General features: G+C 36.7%; 1 protein-coding gene across 8 annotated transcripts in view; it reads right to left on the minus strand.

The window, feature by feature from the left end:
• Positions 1–20,703, minus strand: part of ZEB2 (zinc finger E-box binding homeobox 2) — a 173,597-nt gene that overhangs the window by 48,033 nt on the left and 104,861 nt on the right. The window contains exon 1 of one of the 8 annotated variants that reach the window (XM_039338244.1): positions 9,357–9,873. The exons of the other annotated variants lie outside the window; for them this stretch is intronic. Coding sequence (XP_039194178.1) covers positions 9,357–9,570 — 214 coding nt within the window. The 5' untranslated portion in view covers positions 9,571–9,873. Of the gene's footprint in view, positions 1–9,356; positions 9,874–20,703 lie in introns of those variants that run through there. 8 annotated transcript variants of the gene reach the window in all.

The following is a 20,703-nucleotide window of genomic DNA, read 5'->3' on the forward strand; positions in this document are numbered from 1 at the left end:
TTAACAGCACCTGCTGCTTGCAGTCTTTTTAATGGAACTTGCCTGTGAATTGGATACACTCTTGCACTGAAATGAATAGAAACTATGTAGAATCCATATCAATAGCTGCCTTGCTTACTGAATTTCATCTTTAAATGCACATTCATTCATGCTCATTTTTGGATGGCCATTCCCTTGATTATACCTGTCTGTTGTGGCTATAGGAATCAGCCCTCCTTCCTCTGACACTGTTAAACTAAAATAATTAACTGGAAGGGAATAGCTTTTACATGAAGAAAACAAAACCACTTAATGAAATGTTTAATAAATTTTCCCTCCCTCCCTCCCTCCTTCCTTCCTTCCTTCCTTCCTTCCTTCCTTCCTTCCTTCCTTCCTTCCTTCCTTCCTCTCTCTGGAAACACAATCCCTCATTCTTTCTTTCCACGCAACAAAATGTCAATATTGTAGCATTATCTTTTTGCCCAATTTAAACAAGGACATCCCACCATTTCATCTCCTCCCACCAATAGTGAGTAACTTAGCTTTGGGCAGAATCTTTCTGTTTCTATAGTAGACTGATTTACTCACTGTTGCTATTAGAATTTATGAAACTGAGAACTGAAAACCTACTTATACAAGAACCCGTTTACCTTTGGCAATCCTACATCCTAATTTGATCCATTAGGTCAAAGTAGCTTCAGTCTCTGGAAAAGTTTGCGCATCCAGTGGGGCAGCTCAGTTGGCAAAATAAATATGCTATTACTTCAAAACCACAAAGAAGTGATAACCCCAAGAATGCTACTCCACAATTCAATAAACAGAAGGGTAAGACATACTGTTTTCTGGCTCAAAATAGACACTAATTTTACATCTGTCTCTGAGGCACAGCAAAAAACCACGTAAAGAGCAGTAATAAATGTCCAAAACCAGCATCGGTATCCAAAATTCTCACAGTAATCTTCTGAGGAATTAATTACAATTCTGTGTAACAGTCGCACTGGCAAAATGGGCCTGTAATTACACCCAGGTACTGTACTGTATTGCAGGGAAATTTGCCACCCGGCACTGTGCTTACAACGATAAGTCAGTGAGATCAAGCTATGTGCAAATGAAGATTATCTGACTTATTGCCATTGTGTCCCATTTTGTGCTGAATCATATTAAAGTTTCATTTTCTATAAAATTATATATGTAATATGGGGTTACCAGTGCATATAAAGCTGATACTTAAATTTGATTCCGAAGCAGAGGGAATAGTAAGATATACAGGAATATGAGTTCTTAAAAACAAAAACAAAAAACAGTATCCCACCCTTTATTTAAAAGTGGCAATGCTTTATCTGTAATGTGTATTTTTAGTCTGCAAGGTTCTCAAAGAGGAAACTCCCTATTGCAAGCAAGTGCTAATATCAACACAGAGATTAATTTTAGAGTAAATTTAAGCACGAAACTAGGTCTTATGCTACTGAGAAGAAAAATATTTCTTTTTTTCCCCTTTAGTTTATACTGCGCCTATCAGCAGCAGCTGACCAATGACATTTTATTCAGCAGAAAAGGCTGATCATAACACTGAAATACTCAAAATAATGAAATTCATCTGTTGTTTTCTTATAATGTTTTCACCCTAAAGTTACCCTGTTTAATATTTTTTCACTAACTCTTCTTGTTGTTCATGTGGATCCCCCACATGAAGTTTTAATTTCCCATTAAGCATCTGCTGCAGACTTAATTGTGTGACAAAACTATAGCAACTTTTATCTTCAGGCCAGGAAACAAGTTTTCACTGATTTCAAGGGTTGGTATTAAAATGGGAAATGACCAGGGCGGGCATTTTTTTAAAAATTTTTTTTGAAGGATTTGAACAAAATCCTAGTCTTTTAGATACACTAAAAATTGAAGGGGTTTTTTTTCAACTACAAAGGTAAACCTTGTAGGGTAGGCAAGGTGGGTTGTATGACGTGTGTGAGTTCCGGCACCTTTTTTTTTTTTTTTACAAAAAAAAAGCACTGGAAATGACCAACACGAATGACCAACACTGAGCAGCAGAAAAGGGACTGGGCTGGGGAAAGTAACAATTTTAATTAAAGATTCTCTTAAGTGTAAGTCATAGCACTGAGAACGTCTATTTGTAGTTGGAGTTAATAGACCTGATTCCTCCAAATTTGTACTCTGATGCATGCTATCAAGCTGGCCTAATCAACATATTCATATGATCTCACAAAATCAGGGCCCCTTATGAATTAGAGTAATAAAAACATTTCATCTGTCATGTCAGTAGGTTCCTGTGTCCATCCTGAACAACTAAGCTTATCTTTCACAAAGGTTTTTTTTAACATATTTAGCTATTGCCGTAATTAATTTAGGACAGGCAATTGAGATCCAGAATGATTGGATTAACATTTGACATCTCTTTGTTATACCTTCTCATTTCTTCAATGGTAAAGCTTAAATTTTTAATATTTTCTAGTTTTTTTTTGTATAACAGTCATATTCAAAGTCCCTGTCTTCTGAAATCTGGCAGTCCTGGATCCTCCTTGCATTCTGGAAAGCTTTAAAGAGTTGGCTTTTCCCAGAAGCATTGGGGGCAGAGTAAAACTGTAATCCTGTATTGGTTTTTTTTTATGTGTGTGGGTGGAGCCCATGTCCATTCATTACTCTGATCTTCAAGGTTTAGGCATGGTATGGGAAGCCAAATGCATTAGTGTTATATAGAAAACATTCCTTACATGCATGGTTAAACTTATGGATCTACATTCTTCTATGTCTTTCCATTCAGTAAGACTCTTTCTTTTCTTGGCCCATGTTTCATTAAGCATAAACTAAAGTGTTTCTCCTTTTAAATAAAACTGTGATTTTCTTTACATAATTTTGCAGTATACAACTTTATGTTTTGTATCTGTTATTTAATACCATCAGAACTAAAAGTAGTCTAGGACTGGAGGATAAAATATGTATATTACTTTACAGTATTCCTCTCATTATAATCCTCAACTCGAGCTTGAAGTGCAGTAATGTATGAAATCAAAGTGAAGAATAAGGCACATATGAGTGCTATTTTCAATATTGAAATAATGTCTAAGATATTTTAAAAGGAGCCTATTTTAGAAGATCCATAGTTGTCTAAAATGTTCATAGTACAGGAAGAATGATGAACAAAAGGCTCTATCACAGTGGAAACCATACATTTCTGATTGGAAAACTTTTGTACCATATAAAAACTTAGTCACTGTACTAAGATAGATAGATAGATAGATAGATAGATAGATAGATAGATAGATAGATAGATAGATAGATAGATAGATAGATAGGTAGATAGATAGGTAAGTAGATTGGTAGGCAGGTAGGTAGGTAGGTAGATAGGTAGATAGATAGGTTGGTAGGTAGGTAGATTGGTTGGTAGGTAGATAGGTAGGTAGGTAGGTAGATAGATAGATAGATAGATAGATAGATAGATAGATAGATAGATAGATAGATAGATAGATAGATAGATAGATAGATAGGTAGGTAGGTAGGTAGGTAGATTGGTTGGTTGGTAGGTAGGTAGGTAGATAGATAGATAGATAGATAGATAGATAGATAGATAGATAGATAGATAGATAGATAGATAGATGTTTCTGTCTCTGAGTCTCCATTTCAGATTATTTCTTACGTTAAATTAACTTCAAAGAAATATCTGAATAGTATATCATACTTCCAAGCCAAATCCACTTCACAGAATCAGAGTGACAATAGAGAATAATAATTTGACATAGTTAAAGGAACCATGATAAAAATGGGAATAACATAAAATACTATAAAAGCTTTATTTCATTTGAATTGATTAATTTCAGACTTTTGAATTCACTTATTTGACTAGACTTGCAAAACAGGAATGGGGATGAGTAGTTAATAGGAACTCTAGTGTCTAAAATTATGCTCCATGAGACTGGAAATGCTAAATTCATTATGTTATATTGAGATGTCGTGTCTCCTATAAAAAGGATGTTTGGCAGCTTTGCCTCTTCACCAGATTTACTGAATGCAATGTCACAAGAATGGACAGAGTGTGAATAGTTGGAAAAGGTGCTGAGCAAGGATAATGTTTACTCTGAAGATGAGGAGAGCTTCCTCTTCTAACTAACAGCTTAGGAAAGGAGACAAATTTTAGAAACCTAACAACCATTCAAAGTAGTGGAAGTCAATTATTCAGGAAGATGATTGTTGTAAAAAAAACAAATCAGAATGAGAATTAAATTTATATTGATTTTATCATACCTCACTGGAGACAACTGAGATAAGATTACATTTAGGGGAAAAAAGCCCCCCCCCCCAGAAGATGCATGACTACTTTTGATTTGTCTTAAGACAGAGTTTCATAATACAGTATGTTCTTAAATGCATCTACCATATCCATAGTGCTGGGTGTTGACATAATAAAACCTAAACCATGCCTTCCTTTCTTGATCTGGGTGTGAAAACCTTACTCAAACTATTTTAAAAAACCTAAGTTTAATCTCAAGATAGAAAACTACATACAATTTGCTTTTGAAGGTACAGTATCTATAGCAGAGTGAACTATTGTTAAAAATACTGCTTTGATTAGAGTGGAATATTGCTGAAAGAAATATGATGCTTTCATTAAATAACAGAAAAATAGATGAGGGGGAGTAATAGATTAAAAGTCTTTCTGAACTAACACATCCCATATCCTAGATGGCCAACTTTCATGTTTATTTTTTATGAAATATAAATCATTCAGATTATTTGGGGGATGATCTCTTTAAATATGAGATAAATCCCAATTTGCTACTTGGAATTAACAATGCAGTTTTGACTACTTGGCATCTATCAGGACTGAAATCATCATAGGACATGTTCTACTGTTATCAAACATAAAAAAGGTTTAGTGTGGAAATCCTACAGTTATGTATTCCTTCTCTCTCTCTCTCTCTCTCTCTCTCTCTCTCTCTCACACACACACACACACACACACACACACACACACACACACACACAGAGAGAGACACCCCCCCAATAGCTGCTGCATTATATACAGTAACAGGTGGTTACAGCTTTCCATGAAATTCTTTTCCTATACTCTATAAAAACTGAAACCTTGCCAGTTACGTTTTTTTTCTCTATATAGAACTACCCCCAGCCCCTCAATACACACATTTTATATTGTTTTCCTCAGTAAATTGACATATATCAATTAATAGCCATAGCAATCTAGAGATTTAGGCAGAAAATGTCTGATATATGTATTGACTGAAGTAAATTTTCTCAAGCCTGCATGCAATCTTAAGGCTTGGGGGAATTTGGGAGAACAAGTATCTAGCCATGTAAATCCTGGCTGCAAAAATAAATACCATAATTCTGATTCATAAAATTCATTTGCTGTTTACAATATTCTTGCATAATATTGAGTATTTGTAAGATAAGCATAACACATGCAAACTACTCTACAATGAACCCATTCTTGTTTCTTTCTCCATATTTAAAGATATTATATTGAACTAGAGAGATATTTGAAAGAAAGGGATAAAATAGAGTCTATTACTAAGCTTCACTTGTATTATATGAATATAGCAGTTAGTTGCAGAACTAAATCTTTTATTTTATTTATTTCTCTGGCAAGGAAAAAAACTTTATGAATAGAGAAGATTTCTGTCTAGTGGCTCCAATTCTAACTCCAACCTGCAAGGCAAAAGTTTATTGCAGACCAGGTATCCTTGCAATAAGGTGATTGTTCCAAATAACCCCTCCCACTTAAGCCCTGTTTGCCTTTTTTGGCGACTATTACAAGTTTCGGGCAGGCCCTCTATACGGGACAGGTTGCTTCAGGAGAAAGTCCTACCAAGTGCATTAAAATGGCTGCCAGGTGTTCAAACATTGCTATCCTAAAAATGTAGATCTGTGTGAGAGAAGCCATACAGCATTTTTTTGTGTGTGTGTTTCAGTAATCTGGGTTATATTTTTTGGCCTGCTTTTGAGAATTAACTTGAAGAAGCTGGAAGTGTACGTTTCTTTACGTTTTGTTTTTCAGATATCCCAAGATATCCAAAGTAAATTAGGAGAAAGTGTGGCTAAGTGGGGATGATTAAATCTGTTTTCTTTTCTAAGCTCTGAAGCCTTTCAGTGGAATTTCTAGGTGTGAATAACCATAATTTTCCACAACCTGAGGGAATGAGCAAAAAACAGTATAAAGAAAACATGCAGCCTTGTTATATTGCTTAGGGGTCAAAGACAAATTGATATATCGCACATGGCAAAGGGATGCTGATTCCCATGTAATTATATGGGTTGGAGAAGATTCTGGAAGATATACTCTTGATGCACCCAGCTAGGTGGATCTAACAGAAACCTCCTTGCTCAACCCCACAAGAGAATTATTATTTCAAAATTAAACAGCTCCACTGCTTACTTGAGTTAAGGCCCAACATAGCTGCAGGTGAACATGGCTGTTTCTCATCAGTTAGACACTCAGCCTTTTTTTCTGACAAGGTGTGGATTTATGGGACAAGAGCAAAATAATTCCCTACTTAGCTGCTGAGTCTGTTTTGGTTCAGTGCTTCGTGGACTGCTTTGCTTATCCAAAGAGCAGTAAGAAATCACACAAAGAAATCTTCCAGTGAACTGTGAGAGGGGAAACCCAGGTTTTTTTTCTCTTTTTTTTTCCTAATAAGACATCACTAGGTAAATTATTCACACGACACTATGCTCATTTGAATAAGAGATCGCCAAAGACAATTCAACAAAGAACACAAGGTTATAATTGCATCTCTTTAATATTTTTCAACCTTAGCAGCTTTAAGATGGGTGGACGTCAACTGCCAGAATTTTTCAGACAGCATGGCTATATAGAAATAAGGAATGGGATTTAATCTCAGTCTTCTAGAAGACATAAGCAAACTGCGCAAAGTCCTAGAACCTATTGTTTGTTCTCTCTGAACCTCTGCAAGCACAACTGCTAAAAATGCCTGTTTTTGCCATTTTGAGGTAGGAAGAACAGCTTAACCCCAAAATAGTTTTGAATCATTTGTCTTGTTTGTAAAAAAACACATATTCTTCTAAGTACCGGAAACAATAGAGAATTCTGAATTGACCCCTAGTGTCCAAAAATTATAACCTAACTTTTACTAACTCTAAACAAATATCACACTAATTTAACAGGATAACTTGAAACTTCAAGACAAAAAAACATGAGACAGAGAGATCAAAGTAGTCTACCAAAGGGCTTATGGCCTAATAGGTAAATCCATATTTTAACATATATATCAAGTTCTGGAGAATATATTAGATTCTTTGGAGTGCTTAAGGCCTATCACAGGGCATCTTTGTTGTGCAAAAGTTTGCTAATCCTGCTAATATGCAGCAGCAGAATCTTAAACCATGTATTGAAATAATCAAAATAGCAAAGACTTTGAGCCACTTGAGTCTCTGACATCTACTAGTGACTGGGAATAATTTATGCTGCACTCAATAAACTCATTTATTTGGACAGTCTTTAATAAGCAAGTTGTTTCTATATTTAATTTAAAAGGTGAAACTGAACATATATCTACTATATAATCTAGTAAAATTGCTTAATTCTTACATAATGGGAGCAGCAAGAAAGCTCAGTTGGGCAGTCAATAAATTTAAACAAATAATAACAATCATAGTCTGTTGATAGTTTTAGATACCACATTTACTCTGTAATATTATCAGTGTTAGTGGTGTCAGCAGGATAAGCACTAACATTTTTATAAGAAAGTCAGCAGTGATCAGAGGAGACTATAAATATATTACTCACAAAACATTTCTATTTAACTTTGAGTGATGTATTAAACAGAGAGTTTATTTCAACATAGGAAAATTCAAGCTCAAATTCCCTTGATGAAAGTCTTTTCAGTAAGTCATTGTCTCCTTGTCAATGCTTTCTGTAAGGATAAAGTACTGTATTGTGTGTCAATAAAATAAGACAAAAATAAGCCTTCAAGACAGACTGAGGTAGAAAATATAATCAGTTGTTTAACACACTACAATCCTGGTCTTATAAGTAAAATTCCTTCAGGAAAAAAGCACTATATTATCAACTGTTCAAAAAGCATGTGAAGAATTGGCCTACATTTCTTTGATGACATCATACAAGAAATGGTCCGTTACTGGCATAGCTTATTTTCCTTGGATTACAACTACAATAATATTACCTTATTTAACCCATTTTTTATCTTTAAAGGAAAGTTATAGAGTCAACATTCATATTTAAAGGATAAGAATACATTATTATCCATACTTCTTCTAAACTTGCAATTTCTGACTTGATAACCTTTACAGAGTTCAAAATCATGAGTGTGTATATACACACACACAAACAAAAACTATGTCTTATTGACTTCACTAGAAGTTATATCCACATATATATGCATGGGATTGCATTGTAAATCAATACACGACAGTGATGATAACTAGAAAGCTGGGTAGGTATGAAGAGGTAGAAATGATACCTTCATAAAATCAGAGTGCCATAAAGGTATCCTGAAAAATGATGTTTAATGTCAGTTTGATGTCTATATGTTATATTTTGTACATCTATTTGCTAGCAATACTATACTGTATAAATTGTATGATACCCATCCAGTATGCCAGACGAAGAACATCAGTTAGAAAGATCTTTTCATTATTAGCACACATGGCCAATATATATATATATATATATATATATATATATATATATATATATATATATATTGCAAATCCTTTTGAAAGATAAAACATTTAAAACATAGGCAGAAAAAATGTATTTATTATCATGCCTAAAGGATAGTCAGGAAGAATGTGAAAATTGCTGTAATTTATTCAGGAGCTGTGTAATTTGTTTATCTGGAAGAATGAAATACTAAACTATTGAACATCAGAACTGTTTTGGTGTGATTACATGGCAAGGGGCAGACTGTCTCAAGCTTTTATGTTGTATAGTAAGATAAGACCTTGGAAACAAAACCTTGAATAAATCCGAGGATGAAAAAAAGGAAAATGTGTCCTTGTTTAAATAGACAGTGTGTCTGTCACCCTTCTTAGAAGGGTGGCTTAACTTTAAGTGTGTGCAGCAAGGTGCAATTTAAGTAACCTGCTGTTTTCTAAAGAACTATGTTGTGGGAAAAAAAAGAGTTTGTCTTTTTCATAACATTCATACATGTCCAAAAGCTATAACAATGTTCTAATATTTGTTTAGCAGTTTCATAGCTGCTGGCACTTTATCCTCTCCCACCCTAAAGATTAATAGTTCAATTTCTGAATCATTTTTCATTAATGTATTTAACTCCCCATTCAGTTTCTAGATAAGTTTAGGTTCAGGTTAGCTGCAGGGGGTGGTTATTATTAATTATTATTATTAATTGTTATGATTTCCCTACCTTCTTGAGAAGTAGTCATCTCATTCATCTTAAAAGAACATGGCTTTACAATGAAACAGTCATGCCTCCATGGCAGAAGATGCCGAAGCTCCATATTTTTTCCAGCTGGCCTCTTTGCCTGCCAGTGACTTCTTTTGCTTCCCAAAGCCTCTTGATGTTGATCTCCCTCTGAATTAAATGTGAAATTCAGGTAATATGTTGCTTCCTTTCCCATCAGCTCAAATAATGGGAAAGATCAGCTTCCCCTGAAAAACAACAGTGGATCACCTGAACTTCTTCAAAGGGGTGGGCAAAGTGAAAGCATTAAGGTGGAAATGAGGGCTTATGTGGGTCTGCAGGAGGTGCTTGCTTGTGTGAAAGGGTTTGGGGGATCCCCTTGTGTGGGTGTTGATTGTGGGTGTGGAGTTTAGCAGCAGTTTTGTTTCAGCCCCATCACTTTTGTCAGGCATAGATCCCAGTCCATACTGTCACCTCAGACTTTCTAAGATTTGCAAGCTTTCATTCTTGTCTGGCTTCAGCCTCCTCCCCACAACAGTCATGCAAATGGCTGTTTATCGTTTTTTATTATTCCCTGCTTCAAAATTCTTGGCTTATTCTATGGCTTAAAAGTCAACCTCCTGTAGAAAATGGATTTAAAAACAAACAAAAAGATTTTTTTTTAAAAAAATCAATACAGGCCTCCTGTGCTTGCTAGTCCAGCCCCTAATCCTAACCCACTAAACTGCTGTTTTCAAAAATAGCATCCTTCCACCTCACAATTGACAAAACCAGACAACGCTGAAAGGGACAGTGACATGGCAGACACAAAAGCTCAACACATTACGGCCACTCTAAACAGAATACAAAAGCTAGGCAGTCACTGATGTGTAAACCAAACAATGTGAAGGGAAAATATTGAATAATTTCTGTCATGAGGCACTGACTAAAGCCTGGGTTTAATTGAATTAAACTCCCATTTATTTGCTCAGGCCTGAACTAAAGGCTGGGAAAAAGGAGGGAGGGGGAGGGGGAAAAAACCTTAAGATTTGCTCAACTGTTCGAGGTACCACCTTTCCTCACCCCTGTATAAATCCACCATCTGTGCCCACATGCACACATGTTCCATTTCGTAACAAATGCATGGAGACCCCACTAAGCACGGAAGCCAAAAAAAGCACAAGGCACACAAAAGCTCCCCAGGCCACCCCAGGTTTAAAGGAGGGGGAAAGGGGGGGGCAGGCCGGAAAAATACCCTCCTTTGCTCATTGCCCAGGTGAGATAGCCTGGTGTGTCCTCTCAGCCTCGACACGCGTCAAGTAAAAGAAAGGTTAAAATTAGAAAATTCAATTTATTTGATAATTTCCCAGAATAATTAGAGTTAATATGGGTTAATTAATATGCAAATCTCTCAGCAGATGTTCTGCAGCAGGGCCTGTGTGAGAAAACAGCCTTTGCTTTCTCCTACGTGATTTTGGCTGTCAGTTATTGGGTATAATTACTGTAACTAACCGAATACACACAAAACCTTTGGAATATAAAATTGTTACAGTTCTAGTTCTGCACAAGCTGCTACTTTTCTGCAATAAAAGCGAACAATTTCTTTCAGAAAATAGGAGCCTTTTTGTTCCTTTCTTGATTTAAAAAGAAGAAATGAATCAAGTAAATGGCTTATCTTTTTCTATGCATAATTAGGTCAGTATTATATGAACATTCCAATGAGGCAGTGGCACAAACGTACATATAAAATGATAGCTCAAACCACCTGCAAAATCACATAAAATTGTTTTATTCAGAATCTTTCTCTTCACCATAAGAACTTTGAAAGGCTACGTGTCTCTCCTGCCAACTCTGCCAATGTTTAAAAATAAAATCAAAGAAAACCTGCAACTTTATTTCTAACATTCACACATTTTAAACTTGTCAAAGGTACCAACATTTTTTCATATGCATAAAATGCCTCTTTCTTTTTCTTTATAAAAATTAGCTGCAAGGAAGCATTTTCAACTTTTGAAATGCTTTTGCTTTGAATAATAAAAAAAGGGGGTTGTTGCAGGTCATTTCTCAACAAAATGAATTTATGAATGCTATTATCCAAAATGGGTTTGATACACTTTGGGGAGAGGTTTTGTGTATATGTGTGTTTGTACGCGCACACACACACCTTCATTTTCCATACATTCAGGGGTTTGGGTTTTTTTATTTTTGTTTTTGTTGTATGCAAGATATGTTAAGGCTAAAGATAGTTAAGGCTTCTGAATCCACTAATGGACTTACTCAGATAGGTAAACATTACAATGAGAAAAGGCTGCTGGCTGGGTTACTGTTCTCTTAACACTTTCTAATATTTGGCTGGATTTACAGACAATTTTAGTAGATTTCCTCCCTCCCCCCCCTTCCTGAATATTGCCCCAATGTTAGCCTTTTTTCAGAATTTATTTCTCTGTGGCCTATCTTTCTTTGTGCTCATCAAAGCTTTGGGGAGATAGTAAATACTTCTGGTTCTTTTTTATTTTAGTTCCATGAGGATTTGGTTTGGAAGGCTATATTCATTTTAATAGTTGTAAATAATGTGTGTGTGTATGTGTGTGTTGTAGGGTCCTGTAGTGGCCAACAATTTACAAACTTTCCCTTTTTTCACCACACCCACAATGTTTAAGCAGCACATTCCAGTTGCAACTCTACTTGATCTGGATGTTATACATACTTGCAACAACCCCAATGACACAGATAAGTCTGTGTCTGATCTCTAAATTATCTTATCAGAAAGGCCTGTTCAAAACGTTCCCTGTCTTTCACTTAAAGAGAGAGGTAGGGAAACCATTTCTAAACTATGGTCTCCAATCTTAGACCATCAAAACTACAAATCATCAGGCCCTCCTAATATTTAGCTATTAACATTTTGCAAGACATGGGAAATGTTTCTCTTCCAGTAAACCTTTGAGGCAGAAGGTGTCATTTAATTGTAGAAAATTGTTGAAGATTATGTGTCGAATGAATTGAATATGTGTTTCTTGGAATTTGAGTTTTGGTTCATTTTAAAGATGGTGTTATTGGCCAGAACCTAAGCTTGCTAAAATTTGAGCATCAAAATAATAAACACTTTCCAAAATACATATAATTATTCTCTCTCTCTCTCTCTCTCTCTCTCTCTCTCTCTCTCTCTCTCTCTCTCTCTCTCTCTCTCTCTCTCTCTCTCTCTCTCTCTCTCTCTCTCTGTTTCTCTTTCACCCTCTTCCTTTCCTCTGTCTGGTCTCTCTCATGCACACACCTTTGAGTTATTGTTGATTCTTAGTGACTGCCTGGATTAATTCCAACAGACTTGGCAAAGTTTTTCAGAAGTGGTCTGCTATTGTCTCCTTCCTATGGCTCAGAAGGTGTGACTGGTCCAGGGTCACCCAGCTGGCTTTGTGCCCAAGGTGTGACTAGAACTCAAAATCTCCTAGTTTCTAGTCTGATGCCTTCACCACTATACCACACTGGCTCTTTAACAACGGTACCTTGGATTTTTGCAGCACCAGTAACCACACTATAGATTCAGGTTTTTAGTCTCAGTGCATCACTTTATTGACATTGCTCAATTTGTAGTATCAGTTCTAAGAAGTGCTGTTTGCCAGGACTTATGCATATTTCAAACATTTATTTCAGTTCTTGGCTTTATGTATGTACTGGTGAAATTAAGGCCAATATTCATTTCTTAAGAGATTAAGGCAAAACACTGGAAACTTTAAAATGTCATAACATCCAACACAAGAATGAAAAAGTTCTGTTCCTGATGCTGAATTGCTGCCAATCTGAAATTAACAAATAGCCTTATGTTTTTAAAAGTGCTATTCCTTTCCTGAGACTTGCAGTTATCATTTACGATCCAAGGCCTCCCTTAGTGTTTCTTCTGACAGAAGTTGAACACTTCCCCCTCCCTTTTTGCAGGCTTTGGTTTAGTCATCAAGATTATCTGTTTGCTGACAACCCCATGATCTATGGCCTAGACCTTAAGCAACAACAACAAAAAGTGGACTTCGAAGGCAACTACAAATGTTATCCTTTCCCTGGTTGAAACTATCTTATGAGGGATTGATAACACATTATCTTTTAGAACAGAATAATGCTGCACAAAATGATACTAAAACATGTTTTAAGGAAATCCTTTGGCTCAGTAAAAGTTATTCAGAAGTTTATACAGTCTCTGAATACTTATCACAAATCTCAGCACAAAGTACAGAACCTACATTGCAATTAAGATACAGTGGAATGCAAAGGCCTTTGTAGGAGATAAAAGTATTCATGTTACTTCATTTTTTTTAAACGGAAGACATGTACTCATCCTTGATGAAAACTACAGTTGTACAATATACCTTTCCCAAGAATGGGTGAATTAAAAAAAATCTTTTCATGTCTTATGGATAATATTTATCTATATCAATTGCAGATGTTAGGATTGCAACATTTCTACCTGGATCAAATTTCCTCTATTTATCTAGCAAATCTAGATAAGTAGACCTCCAGATAATGGTGGACTACAACTTCTAGTATTTCTCACTACTGTGTTATAGTGAGAGTTATAGTTCAGCAATATCTGAATGGTCACAGCTTCCCCAAGCTACAACAGCAACATAAATGCTAACTAAATCTTAAGGCAAAATGTAGTTTGACCCACACATAGCACTACATTGTAAAGCAAGAACAGATAACATAATATTTGTTGCAGATAACTGATTATATATTGTATAGTATTTTCATTAGAATGAAACATTAGAGATAGGGTATGAAGATCTGCTCCCTTTCTACTCAAGACAAAAGACTGAGTTCATCAACATGTTGGACTGCTACCTGTTTCATTTTAACTTTTTTTAACATATTGCTTCTGCAACCAAGATTTAACAGGAGTTTTAGTATGACAAAAATGATAAAATTCAGTCTCTTCCTCCCACAAGCTCCTTCTGCTGGTATGTAGTGATAAATTTACACCTCCAGGGAAATTTCATGTATCTCCACACTGAAACTCCCTTGAATGCTTGTGTTACTTTTTTTTTTTTGAGGAAATAAATGTAATTTTTTTTATCATTTATTTTGTTCATGCAGTAAGCTTGTGATAAAATTGTAAGGAAGTCAACAAATGCAGAGCTCTCAAAGGTGTGTGTAAGAAAGAAAAGAATCTTGTTGATAATCGGAACAACGGATGTTTCCTCATATAGTGCTGAAATAAATCACTGGATTGTGATCTAAAATTTCTTGAAACCTGCTTTTTTTTTTCAAATGCTTGGGAATTTTAGATAAAGAATCAGCAAAGTTTTTAACTACAGGGCCATATGCCCTATTTTATTTTTAAAAAAGGAATCCATAAAAAATAAATTACTTTCACTACGTATATGCAAATTCCAATGTAAGCAATCAGAGTAAAATTAATTTTGCCAGAACTGATTAAAAGCATTAATAAATCTATATACAATATTGCTTCAATCTGATACTGTAAATTTATTATACTTCCTGTAAGATTAATTATAATGCTACAATAACATATTACATGCCAGAACTTATACTGTACATTCTGTTAATAACAGCTAAGCATAACCTGAGTTGCAATTATGGATTGTAACAAAGTAATTTGATAGCAATTGTTTTCTTTAACTGTTAATGCTAGATGAGAAATAAAATGAACACCTGCTTGTGTGTGTGTGTATATATATATATATATATATATATATATATATATATATATATATATATATATATATATTTGCATTTCATACAATGCCTAATTAAAATTGAGGAAACCTTTCATCAATTGTTCTCACACAAACTACCTTCACTTTGGTTACTCACCCAAATTGTCAGCTTGCCTCAGATAAAGGAAGGTTAAAAACACAGTTTAAGCTACTTAAGGTTGTTTTGCATTTTTGTCCTGACTTGAAGGCAAGCTTCCTCCTACTATGAACATACACCAAAGAGCAAACTTCATCACTGGAGATGTTTTGGGAGATACAGCTACAACTTTGGAGATATAGTTATTACTGCCCTATACATTTCAAAGATACTCCAATTTCTCACATTATTGTGCAACTAGGCAATAATCAATAACATTTACCAAGGCTAATGTCAAAGAATTAAATGTAAACTGAGCCAAGACTTTGCTCTGGGAAAGAAAGGGAGGGAATTGGGAGATTATTGTTCAGAGAATATCCACACAGTTCTGCTTTTGGGCCCAATTTGGAACTATTAATTGTCATCAGCAGTTTGGGGTTTGATAACAACTATATCTTATCACCATGCCATGTTCCCTAATTGCTTGCTGCTCCTGGGTTGAACATTAAGTATGCATGGGGGGGGGGGGAATCCTGGCCAGGAACACAAAGCAGAAGCATTATTAGCACCCTCTACATAAACTTTAAAGGTGAAGCTGTGTTCCAAGGAGCCATTAAAAAATAAATTATTCCATCTAAACTGGCATATATGCATACACACATTCCAGCCACACATTTCAGATTAAGTCTGGATACAATTAAAAAAAAGAAAAGAAAAGAAAGCAGGGTGGAGGCAGAATTCTGAATGGCATCTGTGCTTAGTGCTTCAGAAGACTGCTTACCGTCATAAAACTCTGTGTGTTACCAGCTGGGGGTCTAGGATTTAAAGATGTCGGGGGACCTGGTCTCTCAGATGGAATAAAGATCAGAAGGAAAGCTGTCCAGGTGATGGTGAAGCTCCTGAACAGGCCTATCTGCACTCTCATTCAAATGATAATGAGTGTGTAAATCACATCTGTTCCCCCTGTGTGCTTGTGTCCTTGTCACCTGAATAGCATCCCCACCAGGTATCAAATGAGCTACAGGAAATAGGTTTCTTTTCTTTTCTTTTTTTTAAATCTAACTTCACTCTGAAATGAGAAAATAAGCACCCTGACTGGGAGGCCCACGAGCCAAATGGGATTGTAGTTCCTAAGTTTTCATCAAAATAAAGATCACTTAATTGTGATCAGCAGCATCGAGCAAGCAGTTCTGAGGCTGAATTCTAAGTTTAATTTGTAACACTGAGATATTCACCATTATTTCAAATGCTGGTGTGTTTCTCCTTCATTGTTTTTCTTTATTTATAACCACCTTCCAACTGCCAGCAGAATGTCTGGTGTATTTTTAGATACCAAAATATTCTGCAATTAAAATATTTGTAAATGTTTCATTTCTTTAAAACAGTCTTTAGTTATACTTCAAATGAAAATGACTTTTTAGATCTAAGGATGTATTTCACCTCTGGGTTCATCTTCTCTTTACTTCTATTATTATTATTTCTTCCTTTTTTTTTTTTTGATCAGACGCATGAAAGAGTAAGTAAGTGTGAATGCTTAGGTACCTGGGGTATGGAAAGGTGGTAATTAGCACAGCAGGATAATTGATGTGTAGATTGCAGTATGAACAAATGCTTTGACTTGTTTGTTCTTCTCACTCTTCTATACTCATTCTCTTCTCTCCCACTCTCCTCTCTCTCTCTCTCTCTCTCTCTCTCTCTCTCTCTCTTTTTTTTAACCCAGCCTTGCTAATGAACCCCCTACCTGCTTGGTTAAGTTGATAAAAATCAACTCTCTCTAGTCTTCTAACCAGAATAAAACTATACAGTTATTTCTGTCTCTCTTTCTCTCTAACTTTCACTTACACAGATGCTCTGCATGCTGAAACAGAAATAAAACCAAGGCTAGATATCAGGTTATTAAAAAAAAAAACATCAAAACCCTATATGTGTCTGCAATTGCTTTTATGCACTCACCACCTCCACTCCTCAATTAAACATCTGAACTACAAAATATTTTCTATATTCAAACAACAGTTAGAGTAAGTGACAAAAGCTTGTCTCTCAAGAACATAGAATTTATTCATCCTATTTAGTATAGGTAGTAATGGTTGTCATAATATACACTGATTAGAAACCAAAAACATTTTTAAAAGCTTAGTGACTTTTACTTACATGCAACGCCTACTTACGTTAAAATGAGAGATTCTCAAACTGTGAGAATCAACTTCCAATTGCTAATACTATGAAAAATCATGTGCTCATTGAAACACATGATTGCCACACATTGCAATGAAAACCCTGGATCAGAATAACACAGAACTCCTAATACTAGCAGGAGCTGGAAAATGTGACTGGCTTGCTCTGGATCATCTTCATGCAGACCATGGACAGAAGTAAACATGGAAAGGGGCCCATGCAGGAAAGGTTTTGAAAGTGATTCTTTTGTCTTTTCAGGATTAGTTCTCACCTGCTGTTCAAGTGAACTGCAAATGAAAATAACCTTAGTGAAATGTTAATCCATTTGCCCACAATACATAGACTTTTTTCCTTTCGTGTAAAGAAGCAGAAGAAAGGAGAAACCATGCTCTAGTCTCCATGGTGTGCAAGGCATTTATGATGGGAATGTATTTTATGGGGGAGGGAAAGAGATAAAAATACGAGTTTGGGACTACTGTTTAACATGCAGCATTGAATGTCATTCACCTTGCCTGGAACATGGGGATGCTGAGCAAAAATGCATTTTTAACCTAAATGCAATCTACTGGGAGCAGATACGTTCTATCCTGCGCTCTCCATGGCCGCCATGAAATGATATGGGGAGGAGGAAGGATAAACTGGGAGATCTGCTAAGCATCCAGGCCTGAGGTCATCACTGGGGGAGAAACTCCCCACACCAATCTGCCCTCTTTCTGGGGGCAGATTTAAACCTAATGATACTTAATAGCAATGACTGCTGCCTAATAGGGATAGAATTCCACTTAATGGGAATGCCTTGGGGGATTTAGTAGTGCTTAGGTGATTTATGTGTCAGCCTTACCGCTGTTTCTGTATGTGCGTCTGCTCCTTTGACAACAGCTTTTAGACCCCGTCCTGTACATCAATCTTACCCCTTAGCTCTGCCACAAGAAACAAGGCAAATGGATTTCTTTTCTTTCCTGTTTTTTTTTTAAAAAAACCATTCTTCTTTTCTCCAAATATGGCCATTTCTGGAAGGGAGGGGGCTTCCCAACAAGCAACCTACATCAGATTGCCATATGCCATGGGTCTCACAGCTGGTCAGGAGGCTGTCCTGGAGTGAAGGGGAACGTTTTATGTCAAGCCCTGTTTCAGAGCAGAATACTGTATTCCTTGACTTATGACCATAATTGAACCCCCAAATTTATGTTGCTAAGTGAGACAGCTGTTATGTGAGTTCTGCCCATTTTACTACCTTTCTTGCTCTTCAGTGTTAAGTGAATCACTGCAGTTGTTAAGTTAGTAACACCCTTGTTAAGGGAATCTGGTTTCCCCATTGACTTTGCTTGCCAGAAAGTGGCAAAAGGGGATCCCATCACCCCATCATAAATATGACCCAGTTGCCAAGCATCTGAATTTGTTCACGTAACCATGGGGGATGCTACAACAGTTGTAAGTGTGAAAAACAATCACAAATTATTTTTTTTCAATGCTGTTGTAACTTCAAATGGTCACTAAATGAACTGTTGTAAATCAAGGACCACCTCTGTACCAGGCCTGCAGAACAGCCTATTCAAAAATGCAGAATTTTCCTCCCTGTTAGGTAAATACTTCAAATAATATCTCCTGTTTCCCCCCCCCCCCGAAATCATATTTGGGAATAGAGGCAACATGAGAGATCATGTGCCTTTCAGAAGAGGGTAAAAACTTAAATACAGAGTGTGGATTGCTAACTGTTGTCACACACTAGGCCAGACATGTCAAACACAAGGCCCGGGGGCCGGATGTGGTCTGCGAAGTGGTTTCATGTGGCCCCCGAAGCCTTCCTGGAAACAGTGAGGGAACGGCCCCCGCTGCCTTGGCACTGGCCCAGGCCGGCCGGGAGGGAGCCAATGTACAATTTTGTGGTGGCCATCTATGCTGAAACACATTCAGTCTTAGCTCCATAAGCCGCCCCCCACATGGCCTGAGAGGAACAGTGAGGCTCTTCCAGTGGACCATGCCTTGGCACTTGCTCTGGTCCCACCCCCTTCTGCCAGAGACCCTCAGATCTATCCCACTCTTGCCCAGGCCCCCACAGGCACCCTTGACAGGAATGATGTAGAGCTGGCCACGCCCATTCAGTAGGCCACACCCACTCCATCCATGCCCACTCAGTAGGCCGCACCCACCCTGGCCACACCCACCCAGCTCCCTGAGGGCAACCGCAATGCCGATGAGGCCCTCAATGAAATTGAGTTTGACACCCCTGCACTAGGCTGAAAACCCCAAAAGCACAGCACATATTCCTGGGTAGCTCTAAAGCAAGGGCCAATGCATAGGAGGCTAAAGCTTCCATTCAGAAGCACAATGAAGACTAAGTGCCCAGGATGTCCATCAGGTTTGCTGTTGTTCATAGTAACAGAAGGTGAGATATATGCCTATTAGTACTTTAACAGTATCACATGGCAGAAATTTGTTGGAGAATCCCAAAAGAACTGGCTAGGTACTTTTCCAAGGTGCATCCACTCTAAGTTCCATTACGAGCAAAGATTGGCCCTTCAAATATTACCCCTTCAAAAATGTTAACTGGAAGATCCACCCTGATGATTATTGCTGGGAACCTGAACCAATGGGTAGCACTGCAGAACTAAAGAATAATCATGGATATTATTGCCCGGATGATTCTTGGTGTATAGATTGCTGTAGTATGTCAGTTGGCGAGGATGACTGACAAAACAAATGCCATGTCCCACAATACTGACTACTGAAATGCAGAAAAGGCCTTTTGTGACTTTTGGAGAAGGGTTAAAATCCGCTAGCAGTCTATCCCGTGAATGCAATGTGAGCAGAAATCCATTCATCTTTTTTACAGCAAACAAAAAGGGTTTAATATGTACAACTGAGCAAGATAAAATGTTAGTAAAAACCCCACAACTATTTGAGATTAACACTCAAAATGAAAATCCACCAGCAGACTTTCTTGCTTCGAATTAAATTGTAAGACTTGCAAGTGAATTACTCAGCTATCATGAGACAAACTCAAACATACTGCTTTAAAAATCAGATTTTACTGGATTTACTTCATGTGGATTCTAGAGACACCATAACGTCTCCTCAACCCCTTTTACTGCGACAACAGATGCCAAACATTTACCTATTGCCATAAAATTTACCTTGCGCTTTAAAAATATCTATACCTTTCCAATTAAATGATAGACAAACAAATGTGTCTGATTATTATGTTAACAGAAGGAAGTAAACCTACTAAGCAAAACATCACAACGATAATCAGCTCCTTCTCTGTGTATATTGCAGCCCTAGGCTACTACACAGTTGGCAGGTGAGTTTGAGAGCCATTGAGCACTGCAGAATTTTCCCAATGTATTTGTAATTACAGAAACACTTGTGTTAAATATCTTAAACACTATGAAAA

This window comes from Crotalus tigris, unplaced genomic scaffold, assembly GCF_016545835.1.
Source record: "Crotalus tigris isolate CLP2741 ecotype Arizona unplaced genomic scaffold, ASM1654583v1 scf7180000017694.5664430, whole genome shotgun sequence".
NCBI classification, from domain to species: Eukaryota; Metazoa; Chordata; class Lepidosauria; order Squamata; family Viperidae; genus Crotalus; species Crotalus tigris.